The sequence below is a fragment of the Epinephelus moara genome, chromosome 4 (assembly GCF_006386435.1).
Source record: "Epinephelus moara isolate mb chromosome 4, YSFRI_EMoa_1.0, whole genome shotgun sequence".
Classification (NCBI taxonomy): domain Eukaryota; kingdom Metazoa; phylum Chordata; class Actinopteri; order Perciformes; family Serranidae; genus Epinephelus; species Epinephelus moara.
In genome coordinates this window covers 15,297,679-15,318,025 of record NC_065509.1, presented here as the reverse complement: position 1 = coordinate 15,318,025, position 20,347 = coordinate 15,297,679, and the positions used below count along the sequence as shown (strand labels likewise).

The following is a 20,347-nucleotide window of genomic DNA, read 5'->3' as shown; positions in this document are numbered from 1 at the left end:
TGTTAGCACTGCTCACACTGTGGGCACCGTCAGCTGCTTGCCGCCAGCTCACCCACTTCCTTGTTAAAAGCCATGTGCAGGCAATCCCAGCTCAGACTCTGAATCATAGATGTGCTCTGAATGTCACATGCAGCTTCTTGAAAAACTTTGATATTTAAGATGTCAGCGTGTCCTTGAACACAACATCACGGGGAGCTTTCACAATGGTCTCTGCTTGAACCTGCATTAGTGCTGGATGACAATGGAACTTTGACAAAGACACCCAAATGTTCACTGTGGGAGAGTATCTATCACAGCCAAGTTTTCAATTCTCTTTAACTTGATATTCATCATGCACTCAAAGTGGAACACACTGGCTGTCTGAATAGTGTCAGATCTACAAAAAAATAGACGTATTACACTTAAGCATATGTAGATAATAAAAAAAAATCAGGGCTATTCAATTACAAATTGAATTGAGCTGGATTTCAAAACCAGAAAATGTTGATGGGCTAGACATTTTCAGCAGCCTATTGAAACCCTTTTTATTGTTCGCCTTTGGTAATGACGAATTTTAAACAAATGCAAATGAATGCAGTTTTAAAAAACAGCAATGTTTATTGTTTGACTTAAGAATTAAGAAATTATATACACATATTCGAACCAGGCACATCACAAGGTGCAGAAACAGAATGCCAAAGAGTTATCAATGCAGTTAAGGCACAGAACCATAACATGTGGCAGTAACAGTAACCATCTCCCTCCCACACAAGCACATACCTCACCACATGCTGTTTTTTCATTGAGGTCAAGGAAAAGTGATTAGAAAAAGACATAGGATGAGGCCCATATGTTTTGAGGAGCTAATAAGCACGGTCGGAATTGCGTCACATGAAGAGACGTTTTGTAAAAGATATGATTGCCAGTGTCGCCAATCCAATCGGTACATCCTGCCCAATGGTACTGTCATGGCTAGAATTTTCCTAGTCGATCATTTGTTGTTATTTAAGGCCATTAGTTAACTAGTTGCCCGCATGTTTTCAACATTAATTTCATTGTTAAATTACATATTTTGGGCGGGGCAACACAACAGTTTGAGTTCGAAGTGTGAGAAAGAATAGTATCAGTAACATTGTTAACACTGTGCTGCATTACAGAGAAATACAAAACGCCGATATTTTATCTACAAGTGCACGTCACACACTGAGCGAGCCGCCTGTTAATGACGCTGTCGGCAAAGTAGTAATGATTGTGCTAAGTGGCTAATGGGCATGTAGCTACTTACATGTTTCAGATGATACGTCATGTTTGTAGTCGACCAATGAAGATGAGTTTACATATCACCTTGGGTTCGTCCTTCACCTTCTCAAAATGATCCCACACTTTGGATTTCCTGCCCGACATGTTATTAACTAGCCTGTGGAATAACCGCAGGTACCAGCCCTGGAAATTAACCTGACTCCTGTCTGACTGCTGCTAAGCGACCAATGAAATCTTGCCGACTAATGACCTCTCTGGTCGACTTTTGGTCGACTGTTAGGGGGCAGCTCTAGGTACTGTGCATGTGTAACTCAACAGAGACGAAAAGGAAATGAGATGTCTCACTCGTTTGCTACTTCCAGACACTGTATGTAGTTTATATATTTGTTCTTACGTATATCAGATTTATGTAAGCTGGGCCACCCGGAGGTTTCTTCTGGGCCAGCGTTGTTTCATTGCTGGTACTATTTTAATCCATTTTATTTCTGCAGATTTCTTCTGTTGATGCTGTGTGTGTGCTTGTTTATTTGAAGATGCTCACCTTGTTGCACAGCAGGTGTTTCTCCTCCTCCTTCCCAAATTTTACATAGCACACTGTACTATATATATATATATATCTCTGGGAAATGCTCCCATCCATGCGTCTAATGCAGTCAGTCTCTGCATTACAAAGTTAATGTAGTCATCGGGTCAAGAGGTTTAGTACAGTGTGTATATATGTGTTTGTTGTATGATCTAATGTAAGTGGCTGTTTAGTTGCGTAACAAGCCCTCAGGGAGGAGCTAAGTGGGTTTTTTTTGCTTTGTGATCAAGGGAATTATTGATCTTATCATATCAAGTATCACATTGCGTTATTGTTGTTGTCATTATCATTAACAACGAGAAATTAGATTGTGTTACGAGCCACAGAGTTACATAATTGTGGTGTTGTGAGTTGCTGTCAAAGCAGTTGGGGAAGACTTGATGGGAGGGAATTATTTATTCATAAAGAGACGGTTCAGTTTAGTTCACGGCATCACTTATGTTTTATTTATTTGGAGATTGCATGAAGGCAACTTTTGATCATACATGCATGCACGCTCACTTGCAGAAACTAGTGAGAGACACACACACACACACACACACTGATCTCACTGGGGTATCACGCTTTGTACACAGACAAAGACACCATCCCCTCAGAGGCGCATACTCGAGTCAAATCTGCATTTAAAACACAATCACACAGAAGCGCACATATGTTTCCAGCGGCAGAGAGGAGTTTAATGTAATCAAGCTGTGACAGTGTATGAATGTCTTTCCTGCAACCATGAATTATACACCAGGCCAGAGGCCGCATGGGAAATCTACCTGGACCAAAGTAAACATTGCCAATAGTTTGACTGGAAAGATGTGCGCCATGACGCTTAGAGGCTTATCAGTCAGCCCTGTGTTTGCTGCTCTGTAAGTTGCAAGGTGCAATGAGAGCTTTCACTCTGTAATAGCAATTCTATCCTACTATAGGGTTGGTTGCCCTTATAGAGAGAAAGCCAGAGAGAGGGAGGGGAGGAGGAGTGAGATGACTAAAGTCTCTCTCAGCTCAGCTGTACTGTTTGGAGTGCAGAGTGTGCTGCCATGGCAACCGTAAAGAGACAGATTTTTCTGTCAGGCCAGTACAGCTTCACATCAAGTGTCTGTGAAACTGCAGTTGAGTGCACACATGCATGTCATCTCTTTGTGTTATTACGCATCCAAATTGAACGCGCCATAAGTCAGTTTTTATGTGCGCTGATGGTATTGATTTTCAGTGAACAGTTGTGATGTATCCGTGTTTGGATTCCTGTTTTCTGGCTGGAGTGACTAAGAGGCTGTGCGTATGTGTGTGGGCGCGTAGCGAGCGCTCTCACAGCTCGCCAGCACTGACTTATCTCAGGTTACATGGGGCTAAGAAAGCATCCATGATATCACTCAGCGAACCTGTGCACAAGCACGGATACAATGATTACAGCCATATCTCAATCACATTGATTCTCTGCAGCGGCGCTGGGAATGGCTGGGAGCTAAATTGTTGTGTTTTACATGCACCACCACTCAAACGAGCCATATGTTGTAAAGCAGCACTTAACTCTGCTGCTTCTTAATGAAACAAACATGCATTAAACGATTACATAGCATTTTGTATCATAATGCTTTTTGTCAAATTTGCTGTAGCGTACTTGAATGAGTTTAATTACGAGCTTTTGGTGAGGTTGCTGCAGGCTGGTAACAACATTATCATAATATTCTCTTTTCAACTCAATGGCATGGTAATGCTGACCTTTAGCGGGAGAGAGTGGGAGAAGGAGAGAGAGACGTTTTAATAAATCATTATTTTTTTGCCCCCTGCTTAAAGCTTGCATGTTAGTTTGGCCTTGAAGATGAAAGCGCTCTGAAAATATACAATCTAGCAACCGTGCGACTATCAAAACAAAAGCAACCAAGCAAACAGAAATCAGAAGCAAACCCACCACTTTGCAACAATATTGGCCATAACACATTCTCATCCCCCAGAGCCTCATTTAGCAATATTGAGACAGAGAGAGACAGAATGAAGTGGTGGAAAGCTTCAAACACACTGTAAGCGTCAGATAAGTGCATTTTCAAAAAGTGTCTGTTGTTTTCAGTGGCCTGGTGTGCACTAAAAGCATTGTGTGTTGCACATCAAACCAATTTGCCGTGTCTACTCGGAGCTTAGTTCAATTTTGAAGCCACAGCGGAGGAACAAAATTGCCCTTTTGCGTGTGGTTTCGGGAACCACAGTGACCTATATGGCAGCAGAGTTACATAAAAAGGTAATCACTTTTATAAATACTTCATTCTGGTTAATTATCCAGACATGCCCACATTATTATGCATGTTTTTAACAGGCTGTTTTTTGCTGAGGAGGCTATAGGGAATCAAGAGCTTAATAAAACTTTTATCAACTCATAGCATTTACAAGCAGCTAAGGCATAGTTGGGGAAACACTAATTAACAAAAGCCCTGTGATATAAGTCAGCAAATTGAAAGGGCTGTTAATCCAGAATACAGATGAGACGTATGGGCTAAATAGTAGTACGATAATTGATGTTTTGTTGATCCACATTAGCCCCAAATCATGTGCAGAGTGTAGAATAAATTATGAAACATGTTTGCTGTAATGCCATTGGAACGTAATGAAGCAGTAGCCTGCGCTACAAATCACGCAACTGAGATGATTCACCTCAATTATCACAGCCTTTAGATATTAGATGAAAGTACGAACACTGTGTACACTACAGAGCTGTGCATGAAATATCTTTCCAGTAGCCTCTGACTTGGTTGTTCAAAAACTTTTTGGAGAAATAACTGATGTGCCCAGCAAAGGAGGATAACGGTATTTTCTAAGTCTTGTATTTACAGTATTTGGCTGAACCTCAGAGGAAGGTCTTTGTGTGAGAGCACATAAAAATGCAGACTCGCTTTATCTGCTGTAATCTGGCCGTGTTCATTAGTGGATGCTTTCTGATGCAGTCTTGATATAAATAATGCTCTGGTGTTATGTTGTCGCTTTTTTTTATATCTCTGTCATCTCTTTCACATCGAGGGAGCTGCGGTTGCTAAGGATATTTCCTGCAATTCACCACAACAGTGGCCAATTAGTCAGCACATACTCACTAACACTTAAGACGCTGTTATTACATGGGGTGTGTTTACACCTCTCTGTGTCTGCTGCATCTGTAGGTTTTTCTGCTTCTATGCATGCCTTTTTCTTTTTTTTTGCTTGCAGGCTCCACTTTGCCAGCCTGTCACTCTCGCTCTATCTTTTTTATTGACTTGCACAACACAAAGTCGCGTCCATCCAAGACAAGATGTGGGAGTGGCTGTGCCCAGTCATTAGGAACATACAGCTGTCTTGCTAATTTTTAAGAAGCAAAAAAAGCGGTGTAGCAGAAAACTCCTTTTCCATCCCTGATTTGTCTTAGAATCACACCATAATTAGAGACCATTTTCTTTCTCATTTAAACCTCTGTAATTCCTAATCCATTGTAATGTGGCCATTACTGGCTCATTTTTTACACTTGCTAAAGTCATTAGTCATTGCTAATTACCATATCGAATAGAGGAGGCCAGCCGGGGGAATTCTAATGAGAGTTTAGTGCTACAGCAGATTCTCAGGGAGCTGTGGGTGGAGATCGTACAGCAGAGGATGAAGATCTGGATCTGACATGCTGTAGAGAGGTGGCCCAATTGGTTTTGCTGTCCATCATAACAGACACACACGGAGGAGTGTTAGTCTCTCTTATTTGTGAGCACATAGGCTTGCACTTCTTATAATGGTATTGTACTGTACCGTACATATATGACATGCTCACATGCTAGGGTTGGATTTGCAGTCTGAGTTGGAATAAATACTTAAATACATTAGAGCTGCCAGACTTAATATCCTTGCCTGATCAAAAAAGTACAAGTATTTGACATATGTGCCAAATCCACAGATAACAATCACCTGACTCTGCAGTTTACCTCAGTTCTGCAGTGTTTCAGTGTCTGTCAGCTTTTTAGTTTTATAGTCCAAACTTTACTGTTTTAGTTCAGTCTCACCGGTCTCATCAACCCTGTTTCCAGACGCAGCAGTAGCTGTTTTCTTTTACAGCGCTCATTTTGTGTCTCGCTGCTGGATACGCCCCCTCATCGTGAGACATGTTACTCAAGCTACTCAGAGAACCAGGGTTACACAAGTGACCTAAAATTCCACTAAACCCCCTGAACCTCAGACTGGCAGTGTGTCATCTAGAGTAGGCTCTCATCACCATGCCCCCATTTGGGGGAAGACAATTCAGCTTCCTGCGTAGATGGCTACACAGGGAGTAGAAACATGTCTTCAAATTTCTACTTTAACAAACCGCTTTAAATTGGTAACGCATGCCAAAAAGTTGCCGTGTTGTTGGTTGTACCAACAATGAATCCAATTACCCTGATCTCCAAGTTGTTGCAAGATAAAAGGGCTTTGACTTCAAGTTATAGATCAGACCAACATCGCATTATTACCAAGGCTGTGTCCCCTTTTGGGAAAAGAAACACGGTGTTACATAAGGAGAGAAACAGGAAAATGCAGAATAGCTGTTGTGTAGCAGGTAACCAAGACTTTCATGCTAAAATTTGAGGCATATAATATACTTAGATTTTCACTGTCAGTGTGGTAAATGGCTAGATAATGCTGATGACAATCACTACTGATGGACAGCTAACGTTAGCTTGAGTAGGAGGCGGCTGCAGTACAATCATACAGTACAGCAGCATGACTGTCATCTCCAGGTAAATCTCACTCTAGATCAAACAACTGGCTACCAACAGGTTGCTTATTTACAGAAAACACAACCAACGCTACCTGGTGATTCATTCAAATATGTATACATGTACAGATAAGCAATATCCTGCTCCTGTTAGGTTATTGATCCACTTGGATGGGGGGAGACCAAAGGGACATGACAGCGATCAATGGATCATGAAGCTCAGGTTCAGGCAAGGTCGCATGACAAATATTTGACATGTCTATATAACAAACGTTTGTTTAACAAGATGTAAATACGTACAGACGTGTCAAAAATTATAATCCAAACACACGTCAAATTAAATTGACGTCTATAGGATCTTCTGCTTTCTATCCCGAAAAGGGGGTGTAGCCTTGACGTTCTGTGACGTACTAGTATTTGCCGGGGTGACATTTACCCGCCCAGCTGTAAAGCACAAGCAGACAAAGTTAGCGAGAAGCTGGTGAACATATTTGAGCATATAGCAGCTAAAGAGCTAGAAATTTCCTTAAGGTGTTGACAGAGACAAAAAAAAGAGCCAGAAATGGAATGAAACAGTCAGGGTGGTCCCATTGCTTCATATTTACTGGATGTGTAAATGAGCAGTTGTGTTGCGATCACTTTATGATATGATGATATGTCTATGTTGCTTGTTGCGCTGCCCCCAAGTGGCCAATCAGAGACTATAAGTTCAAATTTAAAAAAGAGACACTGAATTTGGTACTGGATTTAAATTAGACACAATTCTATCAAATACTATTGTATTTTATAAGGCATTAAACAGCGGATTACTTTTTGATTAATCAGTCTTGTATTTATTCTATAAGATGTCCTCAGAGCCTATAGTGATGTTTTAAAATGTTATTCTGATAGAACAAAAGAGAGGCAGATATTTTAGTTTCGCAGGGGCTTGTTGAATGATTTAAACAATCAACTATCAAAAATCATTTGAGCTCTAATGATATGCCTACCCAGCTGCATCTTTGTATACATCGCTGCTGTGGAGCTGGTGCCTTTGCCTCTCCCATTACTATTCCTTTTCATCGTAATGCAATAAATGTGGGAGAGTGAATAATTGATTAATCATTGCCTTAACAAGACTATGAAATTACAGTGCTACTTGGAAAGATTTCCCTTACTGTAATAAGACAGCTTAGTTAATGTTTAACAGAGGCACCAAGGTTGGCTGCTGTGCAATAATGTATGAGGAGCGGAAAGGAGGCTCAAAGGAAGCGAGTTCAAAAGGAAACAAACAGAGACAAACAGGTCTGTGTTTGCCAGTCGCTCTGCTCAACTAGGGAGGAGGACTGCTGCAGGAGAACCAACACACACCCACACACACTCACACACAAACATCTCTCTTTCTCCCAGTCACACAGTAAATGGTGACCCGGTTGTTCTCTTGCACAGACAAACTACACACACACAGACACTCACACATTGTCTCCTGGAAGAAAGCGTATGCATGTTTGTTTTTTTGTGTGAGTGTGTGTGAGAGTGTGTGTGTGTGTGTGTGTGTGTGTATGTGCGTGCATGCATAGTTGAATGCATCAATGTCAGTGCCAAGGTGTAGGCCATTGTTGTCTTGGCCCAAAACAAGCTCCTGTCAACCCCCCCGGCACATGAAGAGACAGGCAGTGAGCACAGCGGAGACGTAGGGTGGATGGAGAGGAAAGGAAAAAGAAAGCAGAGGAAGGGTAGAGAAGCAAGAGCGAGGGAAAGAAAAAGAGGACGACTGAAGGAGAAGGATTAGACAGCTGTTTACTGCCATCTCTGGAGGCCAGCAGCAGTCAAAGCTAAGGAGTTTGTCAGCCTCTGGTCGCACTATCCAGTTTACGTTTCATCCCTGCCATTTCTCTCTCTTCCTCTCTTTTTCCCCTCTCCTTCTGTCTCACTGTTTCAACCCAACATAACACACTTTCTCTGTGTCCCCGAAATCGTAAGGTGCGTTCTTTGTTACCTCTGCTAAGGAAGTCATGTTTTTTGTTCAGATTGCTTGCTCATTTGTCAGCAAGATTACGGAAAAACTTTCAGCCCGATTTCCGTGAAATTAGTTGGAGGGGTGTAGCATTGGCCGAGGAAGAACCCATAAAATTTTGGAGAAGATCAGAATCACAGGGTGGATACAAGAATTATTTTTCCATCTTGTAGCACTGCAAGACAGGGCACTTGGCCTTGGCTGAATAAATGGCATCTTAAAATCCACTAGTTGGTAGTAAAGCTAATTATTGACAAAACATCAACGGTTGTAGAAATAGTGGCAGTGGTTTCATTAGAGGACTGGTAAGTCTGTAAGTCCAGTGCTTTTCTTAGTAACTAAGGTGTTTATGGAAACTCAAATTCAGACATCAAAATCATGCAACTAATTATAGTCAACTCACATCCAGATATAAATTGTCTGCACAGCTGACATGATGAGGCATTTATTCACTCATTCTTTTTTGTAGCGGCTAGGGCTGGGGTTAAAAATAATCGATTAATCTGATTCAAATCGATCTTCATTTGAATGACCCAATATCAATTCATAAGATCTGAGATTGATCTTTCACTACACGCTTTTTGTTCTTTTGTCTGTCACTGTATAACAAAATATCCCCAGTTGAAATGATATTGAATCGAATCGAATTGAATCGAATCAGGACCTTGTGAATCAAAATCAAATCAATTCAGGAAATCAGTGGTGATATTCAGCCCTAGTAACAGCTCAAATGTGAGAATCTCCTGCTGTTGTTTGTTATGTATGATAGTAAACTGAAGATTTGGGGGTTCTGGACTGTCGGTCGGGCAAAACATACAATCGGAGGATGTCACCTTGTCCTGGGGAAATTATAATTTACCATTTTAATCTCTATCTGGCATTTTATTGTTAAATTAATTGAGAACACAGTTAGCAATGAAAAAACTTAGATGCAGCTCTCTCTATTTTCCTTTTAAATGCTCAATTTTAAGACATTAATTTTTTCTTAATGTCACTAAAATTTTGATTTTCCTAGTAATCCTAAGAACGTGTTCTTAAATTTCATGCTACTGATCAATCCTTTGACACTGAAATTACCCACTGGGTGATGTTTGCCTAGTTGGCTTATCCTTTGGCCATGTATTTTATGTTATTTGATTACTCCTTGTAAATAGAATTAGACTATTGGATGATATGTGTATATGTAGTTTATCTTTTGACATTTCTAGATGAACGATTCTTGTTTAGAAGATAGATATTATATATGAATTTTACCAAAAGAAAGTCTGGGGATGGTTTGAAGAATTTTTATACTTGTATAACTGTACAGAGCTTAAAATGGGAGTTTTGATGCAGGAGAATTGTTTGCTTTAATATTAAATATGCATTGAGGTATCGAAAAAAGCATGTTGCTTTTCTCACTGCACAGAAAAAGCTTAACCTTACCCACACCCTTTTGAACAGTGATCAGTGAACAAGTCAAAAAACACACACACACTCATTCACACACACACACACACACACACACACACACACACACACACACCCTGCAGACAGCTCTGCATTCTCCCAACTGATTTTCAAAGGCTCGGCATCCATTCTGTGTTTGCTCTCTTCTCGCTCCCTGACTGCTCTTTCATCATCCACCCGTCATCTGAAAAGCATCTTAAATGATTATGTTTTAGCTTCTCCCTTTTTTCTTTTTTTTTTCATACTTAATCTCGCCTTCATGTTCACGCTCCATTTGGCTTGACGGCGCAAAGGTGAATCATGAAAGCCTTTTTTTGTTTCAGATTTGTGTCATTTTCATTGCGTAAGCTCTGCCTCTCTGTGCCTCTGCACTTGTCGGGGACCCGATATGTAACGCAACATGATTTCTGCTGTTGCTGTTCGAGCTGGCTTCTCTTGAGGTGAAGAGAGAGAGAGAGGAAAGACAGGGATTTGACTCAAGGGATTTTGCTCACAAATTATCCAGTTGTTTTTTCTTTTTTCCTTTTTTTTTTTTAAATGTGCAATTATAGCAGTGGCTAAGTGTTCTACTCTGCCTATTAATCCCCAACAATTAATGTGCGTGGCTCCATGAAACATATTGGCAACTTTCTTAAAGTGAGATTAATTTGGCAGACAGGAAGCTGAGTGGGCCTTTGTGGAACTGGTTATCTTTCCTGAGCACATTGGTCTAAGCTCTCCAGGCCTGGTGGAACGAAGAGTGTGTGAGTGCAGAGGGAGTGTGATGCAATGTAGGTCATTTGGATGGTGTGAACATCACAAGGTTTTTAGATTGCTCTTCTTGATTGCGTGCAAAATTGGCCGGGCAGAAGAAGATTGATGCTATTTGTTTTCCAAGTCTTTGCATTAACATAATTGATTCTTGATTGTGTTCTGTATATTTGTTGGTGACCAACCAAAGATCCTGCCCTTCTGTTTATAGCTCTCTGTCTGGCCGAATTGTTGGAGGCGTCTGGTGGTTCTTCACCCTCATCATCATCTCGTCCTATACTGCCAACTTGGCTGCCTTCCTGACAGTGGAGAGGATGGTGTCTCCTATAGAGAGTGCTGAGGATTTGGCCAAGCAGACGGAGATCGCCTATGGAACACTGGATGCCGGCTCTACCAAAGAATTCTTCAGGGTGAGAAACCAAGATTCGAACATTCATTCAAAGACTCAATCTCTGCTAACCTCTGTTACAAATACAAATTCTTCACAATAAAATCCACCCCGAGTTTCACCAGCTGAATGATTTTAAGGAGATGGTGAGTTTGCATTATCATTAACTAAATACAGCTCTGCTACAGTGTTAGGAGAGTCAACAGTAAACACTGAGGCTGACATCAGTGAGATAAAACTACAAACAGTAACGCTGGATTACATACATGCCTCATTTCCTGTAGAATCCAGCATAGGAATGGCAGACCCTGCCACTAAAAATTAAAACTGCTGCACAGAGAGCAAACTACAGAATATAAATACATTAAATGGCTATTGATATAACATGGCAGCCATTAATAGTATCCAAATTTGGTTTCATGAATATTTCAAGAATTCTAACTTTAACACACAGCATGATAGAGCATTTAAAGGGGACATGTTGTGGTTTACCTTATTTTATGCCTTATATATAATGTTAAAATGTCAGATGTTCACATAAAATGTGGCCAAAGTTTTAAATAAAGATGTACATGTATGTAAAAGTAATCCCTAAAATACATTTTTTTCTACTTTGAAGACAAACTCCCATCAGCTTGTGACGAATATCTTTATACAGTTATCTGCTCCAGGCAAATTACTTTAAGTGTTTACACAATGTAGCCTACACTGCTACATGTAGCAACATGCTATCGTCAGGAAAACATGTAATCTTGGTTGTCAGTGTTGTGAATTTATCCCCAATTTCAGATCATGTATCTGTTGGAACATGCCTGGTTATGAAGATTTAAGTTTGGAAGCTTTTATTAACACTTCACGTGAGAAAGTGCAGCTATACTCCATTAGAGTAATTCCCTGGCTGCAAGTGCACTGCTACATGTAGCTACATGATAATGTCAGGAAAACATGTTACCTTGGTTGCCAATGTTGTTAAATTATCCCAGATTCCAGATAATGCATCTATTGAAACTGTTGGAACATGCCTGGTTATGAAGATTTAGGTTTAGAAGCTTTTATTGACACTTTACGTTAGAAAGTGACATTCCCCGGCTGCAAGTACACTGCTACATGTAGCTACATGCTAACATCAGGAAAACATGTAATCTTGGTTGTCTGTGTTGTTAATTTCTGCTCTTTTTATAGATAATTTTCCCACTGGAACAGAGAATTTTAGACAGGGTAAATACAGGTATATTCAGGCAGACATAATGAGGAAATAATGTTTTTTGAACATTAAATCATGTAAACATGTTCTAGCAGAAACCCAAATACAAGTATGAACCTGAAAATGAACATAAAGGGTCCTCTGTCAGTTAGATGATAAAATATTCTCACTGACAGTGTCTCTCTTCTTTCTCTGTCCTCCCATTTTGCTCGTTAACAATTCTGGCTGTCAGAGGTCGAAGATCGCTGTGTTTGAGAAGATGTGGTCCTACATGAAGGCGGCCGACCCGTCTGTGTTTGTCAAGACCACAGACGAGGGCGTGATGAGAGTAAGGAAGTCCAAGGGCAAATATGCCTACCTGTTGGAGTCCACAATGAACGAGTACATAGAGCAGAGGAAACCATGTGATACAATGAAGGTGGGAGGAAACCTGGACTCTAAAGGTTATGGCATCGCCACGCCCAAGGGCTCCCCTCTCAGGTAAACCCCTGCCACTGCAGCGTGGCTGGATAAAAGCCTCCAAGTGCTTTTATTGGAGCTTGTGCATGAGCCTCATCTGTCACCTGTTGATTTGTCCATCAAGTTCAGTTCTTGCAGCGTTTGATCATGTATTAACATACAAGAACTTGAATATATTACTTTATCCTTTTTCCTTCATGCATTTCAATTTATTTATGCATCTTGTTGTCATCAGAATAACACAACATATCAGCATTAGTATTCTGCTCTTGTTTGAGTCTATTATAACCAGACGTAGAAGGCATGCCATTATTCTTACAGTACTTCCTTTATGTTTTTGTTTCTTTTGTCCATAGTTTGCACACTGTCACAAAGACATGTACAACTTCATCATGCCCATTTTCACCACTGATGGCCATCTTTGTTCACGCCTGCATATGTATGTATGCAGCTAGCCTATTCATAGCTGACTAGCAGAAGTGTAAAGTAGGACTATGAGATTTCACGTCCTCTTTAAGTGACACTTGTTTTCCTGCTGCCCTCTAATTAAATTCTAAACCTTCCTCATGAGCAGTTGTGGTGGCTGGTTTCACGTCTGCTTTGAAACTGAAGCATCCCCTCTCAAACACACAGAAACGCTCATACAAAATGTAAATGTACCTCTCACAAACCAACCGGGCCCTTGAAAGCAGGATTACAGCTTAGAGGACCACATCCCATACGGCTACTTTCCCACTTACGCCAAGGCTCGCACCTTGAATGTGAAGTCAGCAGAGTTGAATTTATATTTGACACATTCAATGTGATAATTGATGTAATGAACGATAATTCATACTGGATGTACTTTCCTGCCATCGATGTCCAAGAGCAGCAGCTGTCCTTTCATATTACATTAACACCCTTAACCAACTTCTCATTCATATTTCTCTTGCAACTACAGAGAGAGTGCAGGAGCTGGTGGCATCTGAAGCTTTTAATCTATCTCTAATAGGCCTCATTCATTTTAATGAAAGGAGCCATATGGGGAGATTTCATTCAAACTCGCTGAGGATTCATTCGGGGTTCCACCTTGGTTGACAGCCAAAGGTCAGAACACGCTGACTAGAAATGTTTGGTATGTCTTATTCAAAGGCTCCAATTAAAATAAATACAAATTACATCTCGTACAGCAAGTAAGTGCTGTTTTAGTGTCAAGGCAAATGATGAAATGAATGTGCTCTCAAGTCATGATGCAAACCTACCATGTAGTAATGGGATGCAGCGTTGAACTGCTGAGGATGGCGCCATTATCTCTCTCTCTCTCTCTCTCTGTTACTTGTTAGCAGAGTGATGTATGTTATTCTCTGGCTGTTCTGTTCACAGATGTCAGATCCTGAGTTTCATCAACAGATAACAAAAAATCATGATTGGAAATGTTAAAGGAAGGGAATTTTGAATAATTTACATATTTTTTACGGTTCAAGTAGTTCTTTTTGTGCAGCTCACCAGGGATCTGACATCAGTGAATGTCCAGTGAAATCAAAGAGCTGAGTTCAATCATACCTGCAATACATTTTTAATGCATTAATTTGTACAGAGTACTGAATATAAGGGATGCACTGATTAAACTTTTCCTCTCTCTATGCCAAATGTGATACCTAAACTCGGGGTAAATGCTGAGTACAGATCTGATACCAGTGCTCTCTTTTTTAAATTACTTAACCTTGTCACCATATTATGAACTGAAGATGGACACAACTAGGGGTGGCAATCGCCAGAGGACCCGCAATATGATAATATCATGATACTTATGTCACAATACGATATTATTGTGATATGCTGAGTATTGTGGGGAAAAAAATATTGCCATGTATTACCTTTTTTTTCCCAACTGCAAATTATTTACCCAAAGCAAAACTTTGTCAACATCAGTGTTTCCTCATAAGATAAAGTTTTTGGTCTGTTCATCTGAATTTAATCATTTTCAATACAGCAAAATTTGATGCAAAGCAACCAGACTGACCAAAACCTTCATAAAACCTGTCGTAAATGCCACCCTTCCTTCTGTACTTCACGTCTCTGTAGAGCTTGCGTACAGCTGTGTTGGTGAAAAACATTGGGACGGAGTCACATACCTGGGTTTCATTGTTTTTAGCGTGTAACAAAAGCCTTAGTAGGTGATGGACTGTGTTATTTTGTTAGCTCTCAGAGTTGGATGGTAGTTTTGTCGAGCTAAGTGTGTCCAGCATCTCAGTGGAGAATTAGTACCACCTACTGCTTATGTCGATTAACCAAATACTCGCATAACAGTAATGGATGGGAAAGTGCATAAATTTGCATTTTCTTTCGCAGATTTTCTAAGAAATTCGATTAAAATTTGCACTACATTTGAATGAAATTCATTCAATTTCCCAGTAAAAGTTTACCGCCATCTTCATGCTAAAAGGCAGTTAATGTGCCTCACAAGTGGAGAGTAACAGCACTTTAATGCACCACATTAGCTCACTGCTGTATAAACAGCAGAGAAGAAAATATTTATATATTAAGTATTTCATGTGATAAACCAGTCCGACAGATCTGAGCGTCCCTGCTGCTTATATGTTTATACATATGTAAATTGTAATACCCATATTGTGGTGCAGGCCTGATTGAAAGCAACACTTTGAAAGTAAAGATACATAAATAACATAACCCTTCATTTTACAGGATGCGCAGACGGCCTGTCTTCAAACTACACTCTGTGATCAGTCTGTGAAATGTTTCATTTCTTACATGTATGATGTCCAACCACCCCCATGCCTGCCTGACTGTTTACCCCATCCCACCTAACATACAGCGCAGTAGCCTTCCTGACATTCTGCTCGCCTCGAACCAACTGACCAAACTAACCAATGACCTGCAGGTCTCCATGTCCACACACTTTGACTTCTTTCTTTGTGTCTGCGCCCACGGGGCTGAGAAAGAATTCAGAGGTTTTACCAGCTCTGAGGATAACTGTGTTCCCTACAGCTGTGTGGTGCACTCAGGGCTGGGGATAAAGACTCTTCTGCGTCTGCTGGTGAGAAAGGCAGAATATCACCAAACTAAATTGCTGCTGCACAGAAGAATTGACACTGATTTGAGGGAAAAGACAATCTGGCAAAGGCTGTAATCTTCATTTCTTTTATGCAAATTGTGATTGCAGATTGTGCCTTTCTGTGATTTGTGGATGGAGAGAGTCTTTGTCCACAGCCAGTCAGCTATAGGAAATACACACCCACACTCACCAGAGAGAGAGAGCAAGCCTCGGGGAGTTGCTTTGGATGAGGTGGTTCATATAGATTTAGGACTGCGTCTATAGTTGGTCGCACAGTTTCCTCTCAGCCTCTTAAAGAAATAGACCTGTTGTGGAATTGAACCTGACAGTTAAAACATTGAAAGCCTCTGTCTGCATTTGTCTGTCCTGATAGTTATAAATTAATCAACACAGGCCTCTACTCACCACGATGCAGTTATGGGTTGAATATTGATAGGTTAGTTACCATAGCAATCTGTATGCTGGTGCCACTGAAAGGAAATTACCATCTGTAGACAGACTTCCGCATCCAAGGCATCTCCATTTATAGAGTCTGCTCTGCCTCCTTCTGAGGCCCCTGCTTGGTAAAACCTGACTCTACTGCTGTATGGGCGCACAGCATTTCAGCCCATTGCAGATACACAACTAACATGTGCATCTAAAGCCAGTGCTCCTGCTTCATATCAGTAGTAACATGCAGGAGTTTCTAATTGCAAGTCAGTGTTGTCATAATCACCACCACCATGCGACCAATCTCTTTATATCTGTCCCATAGAGTGTCTCCTAATGGCTATCGTTTTATATTATTTTCAAGAAACCCTGTAAACCTGGCAGTGTTAAAACTGAACGAGCAGGGCCTCTTGGACAAATTGAAAAACAAGTGGTGGTACGACAAGGGAGAATGCGGCAGCGGGGGCGGGGACTCCAAGGTCAGAGCCAGTTTGATAAACCCTGCGGGTAACCCACCACCACTGGGAGTGGGGGGTTGTGGGGAGGGGGGTAACCAGCAGGCCCACACTGCACTACCACTCTGGCATCACTTAATCTCTCTGTGGTGTGGCGAAGGGCAAAGGAAAAGTGCCAAGGGGGGGGTGATTATTTGGCTTTCGGTGACTGGATTTGAAAATCACAGAGGGGGATATTTTGTATCATCTCCCCTGCTTAAACAAAATGAATATTGATGATTTCAAATTGATCAGTGTGTAGTAATTAAACCAGCTGGGTCCCCAGTGTTCAATGCTCTTTTAAAAGCCTGTTTATCCATCTAGTTAGGCTCTGGAATTTGTTCCGTTTGAGCTGTTAACTTTAGTCAATTACTTCTTTTGGCGAAAGATACAATTGAGACATCAGTGTTGCATAAATGAGGGTAAGCAGTGTGCCGGTTACCCCAAGTGATATAGTAATACACATCTACTGCCTTAGGGAGCAAGCCAACCAAGCTAGATGGAGTATTAATGCATATCACTTTGACTGATGTTTCTAATGATGTTAATGCTATATTGATTATATATATGTGTGTGTGTGTGTGTGTGTGTGTGTGTGGTCTGTGCGTGTTCGTGGTGTGTGTGTTTTTGTTCTCTGAAGCGAGCTCAAGCATATAAGTGTGTTTGTATTTGCTGCTCTGTGTCTCTGAATCAATAACATAAAATAACATGGTATAATATGTTATTTATGTTATTTCCTTATGGTTGGAAGAATCCCAGTAAACCTAGCGGTGTTGAAACTCAATGAGCAAGCCGTCTTAGACAAACTGAAAAACAAATGGTGGTACGATAAAGGGGAGTGTGGCAGCAAGGACTCCGGAAGAAAGGTTAGTCTCCAACCCAAACCTGTCACCTCACAGCACCTCCCAGCACAACCCTGCCCTGATCCTAGACCAGCTCCCAAGTCCAGCCCTCAGTCTCTATTACACTGAGCAATACTCCCCATGTGGTTCTAACAGTGGTACTGTATTGGCCCGAACATAAGACAAACTCCCATTTTGCAACATATGCTTATGAATAAAGATGAGAAACACTGAATGTAACAAGTGTAGGCAGATACACTGTGTTAAACATATTTTAAATGTAGTGTGCATTTAAATAAGAATGCAGTAAATACATAAAAAAGCAAAGTAAGCTTTTTTTTAGTGATTGAAAATGATGGAACACCAGTGAATCAATTTTCTAAAACAAATAACTTGATTAAATCACTGATTTCAGGTTTAACCAATAAAAAGAATGTGAACTGCAGTTATCAAATTTAATCAAAACAAGGATGAGAATTCTTCCGTACTGACAACATCATGGCTACCGCTATTACTGCTACTACTGCTACTGTCAGTAAAGTTATACTGCTACCATCACTTCTACAATTTCTGCTGCTGCTGTTGCTGTTACAACTTTAGCAACACCTGCTGCTCGCAGCCCGTTCTCATTCCCAGGGCATCAAATACGACAGCCCAGTCAGTGGTCGTAGGCGTCTTATTCCTACACACAAGGCACCCTTTAGCATCTGATAAGACGTAGCCTACTGGGATTTCAGCTAACACTAGTGTAAACCCATCTGCAGCAATGATGTAGTATAAAGAGCAAGAAAGTCCAAGTAGGGTGGGCAGAAGGGAGGGATGGTGTAAGTGCTCCAGGTGAAACGTTGCATTTTTTTAAACACTGTTACTGTCACATCACACATGAGACTGATGTGATGTACATCACTCATCAACTTATTTGAGTTAGGTAATAAACTTACCATGCTTTTACATTTAACCTGTTTGGTTCAGTTCAATAAAACTCAAGTTCATTTGCCCCCTAAGAGTGGTTTGTTTGGGCAAGTATGAACACGGTAATCGCACTGGGGTGTGCACCAAAACAATCACACTAAGACCTTCTTGAAAAGGTGGTCCGGTTACAACTCTATGAACTCTGGTGCGGTTCATTTGCGGTAAGAACATCTTCCGACCTCAATCCGAACCAACTGCAGTCACATTACACAGTGTTTGGGTTAAACATGAGCATGTTACAGTCCTGGAGGATTATTAATGTGCACCTCCTCCTGTACTGCCTTAATATGCACATTCAGCACATCCAATGCATCAAAACATTGTTTTCCACAGTTGTGCCCCCTTTTTCAAACTGTATGGTTTGCCTAAAATGAACAATGACAGCAATATAGTACACGATGACCAGCGCTAAAATAAACCTGCGTAGTTGTCCCTCCATTGTGACATTAGAAAGTGTCACATTTATCTTGCAAGTGTACTCTTCTTCTTCGTTTTGTTTACTTCCTGGATTTTTCCCACATGGAAATTCTGACCAATCAAGAGGAGCTTTCTCATGCAAGGCATTTGATCTGGTCTGCTTGTAAAAGCTGCCGTGAGAACATGAACCAACTCTAGGCAACTATGCAGCTTTGTAACAAAACTAGTCCCTGATTCAGATTAAAGCAAGCAGGCTCTACGTCTGACAGCACCCATAGTCATTTTAACCCAAACCATGATTTTTTTTCCAAACCAAGTAGTTTTGTCACCAAAACCCAAAGTAGTTTGGTGACAAAACCTACGTTTCCTGTGAAAGCAGAAGTTTGTTTTTAATGAACATTATTCATGTAACAAAGGGGAAATTGACACACTGTTCCTGAGCATCAAAAACTGGTGCTAGAGGGGTTCCTGGAGCAAGCTGACCAAGTTGACGTATTTGATGAGTTGGAAGTTGAGCGTGCTGGCTGAAAATTAATGGTAATCAACTTTCATGCCATCATCAGTAAGCTCTGTTTTAAAGTGTAGGGAACTGTTAAATTAGTTTTCAAATTGTTACTGTCTCTCAGGGCTAACAATGACAGTGTATTTCTGCTGTAAAATTAACATGAGGCAGTAGAAAACCTCAACAGCCTACGTGAGAGCCTATGTATCTTTTGCTGAACAACAGCCACTGTGGCCAGTGTCAATTTAAGACAGAAGTAAAGGCTAAAGCATAGTGTAACAGTAGTAGAAATAGAGCAGGGTTACACTGATTCAGTAATATCAGTCACACCGCCTTATCTATGTGGGGTTTGCTAACATTATTCATCAAAAACTAAAACCATTGTCTTATATTCGGGCCAGTACTCTGGTGGTACTCTTGTGTCTATTTCTCCTACTGAGTTTGTGTTGTCAGAGATTTAATGTTCATTACCAGCGTGTAAATAAATATTGTGTGGTGGATTAGTCAGGATTGTTACAATAGTTTGTTGTATTTATATACAGCCACTGCAGTTACCATCTAAGTGGAAAACATCCTCTTAGAATAGATCTCCAACCCCTCAAACACACATACACACAGATCAAGTGTGATGATAACCTTGAGTTTGTACTGTCGATTGGATATGAATCACTCTGAAAGCAATTTGCAACTCTTTACCAAAGAGAAAGAATGAGGAAAAGAAACACAAGGGCGTGAGGAACACCAATGATGGGCCACTGAACTTTGCTGAGCCCGTCAAACATGTTGAGCCATAACCTTTGCATTCTGGCCCTTACAGTAATCCTGCCCCTGACCCTCTCACTGCAGAGTGCATGTGTGGGTGCAAACCCTGTCAGTCTGCT

The 20,347-nt window shown here is 40.8% G+C and overlaps 1 protein-coding gene across 1 annotated transcript in view; it reads left to right on the top strand.

Moving 5' to 3' along the window:
• The window catches only part of gria1a (glutamate receptor, ionotropic, AMPA 1a), a 95,129-nt gene that overhangs the window by 60,257 nt on the left and 14,525 nt on the right, over window positions 1-20,347 (top strand). Inside the window, 3 exon segments of the mRNA XM_050042273.1 lie at window positions 10,916-11,114; window positions 12,529-12,776; window positions 16,604-16,718. Of these exon segments, the coding sequence (XP_049898230.1) occupies window positions 10,916-11,114; window positions 12,529-12,776; window positions 16,604-16,718 (562 nt within the window).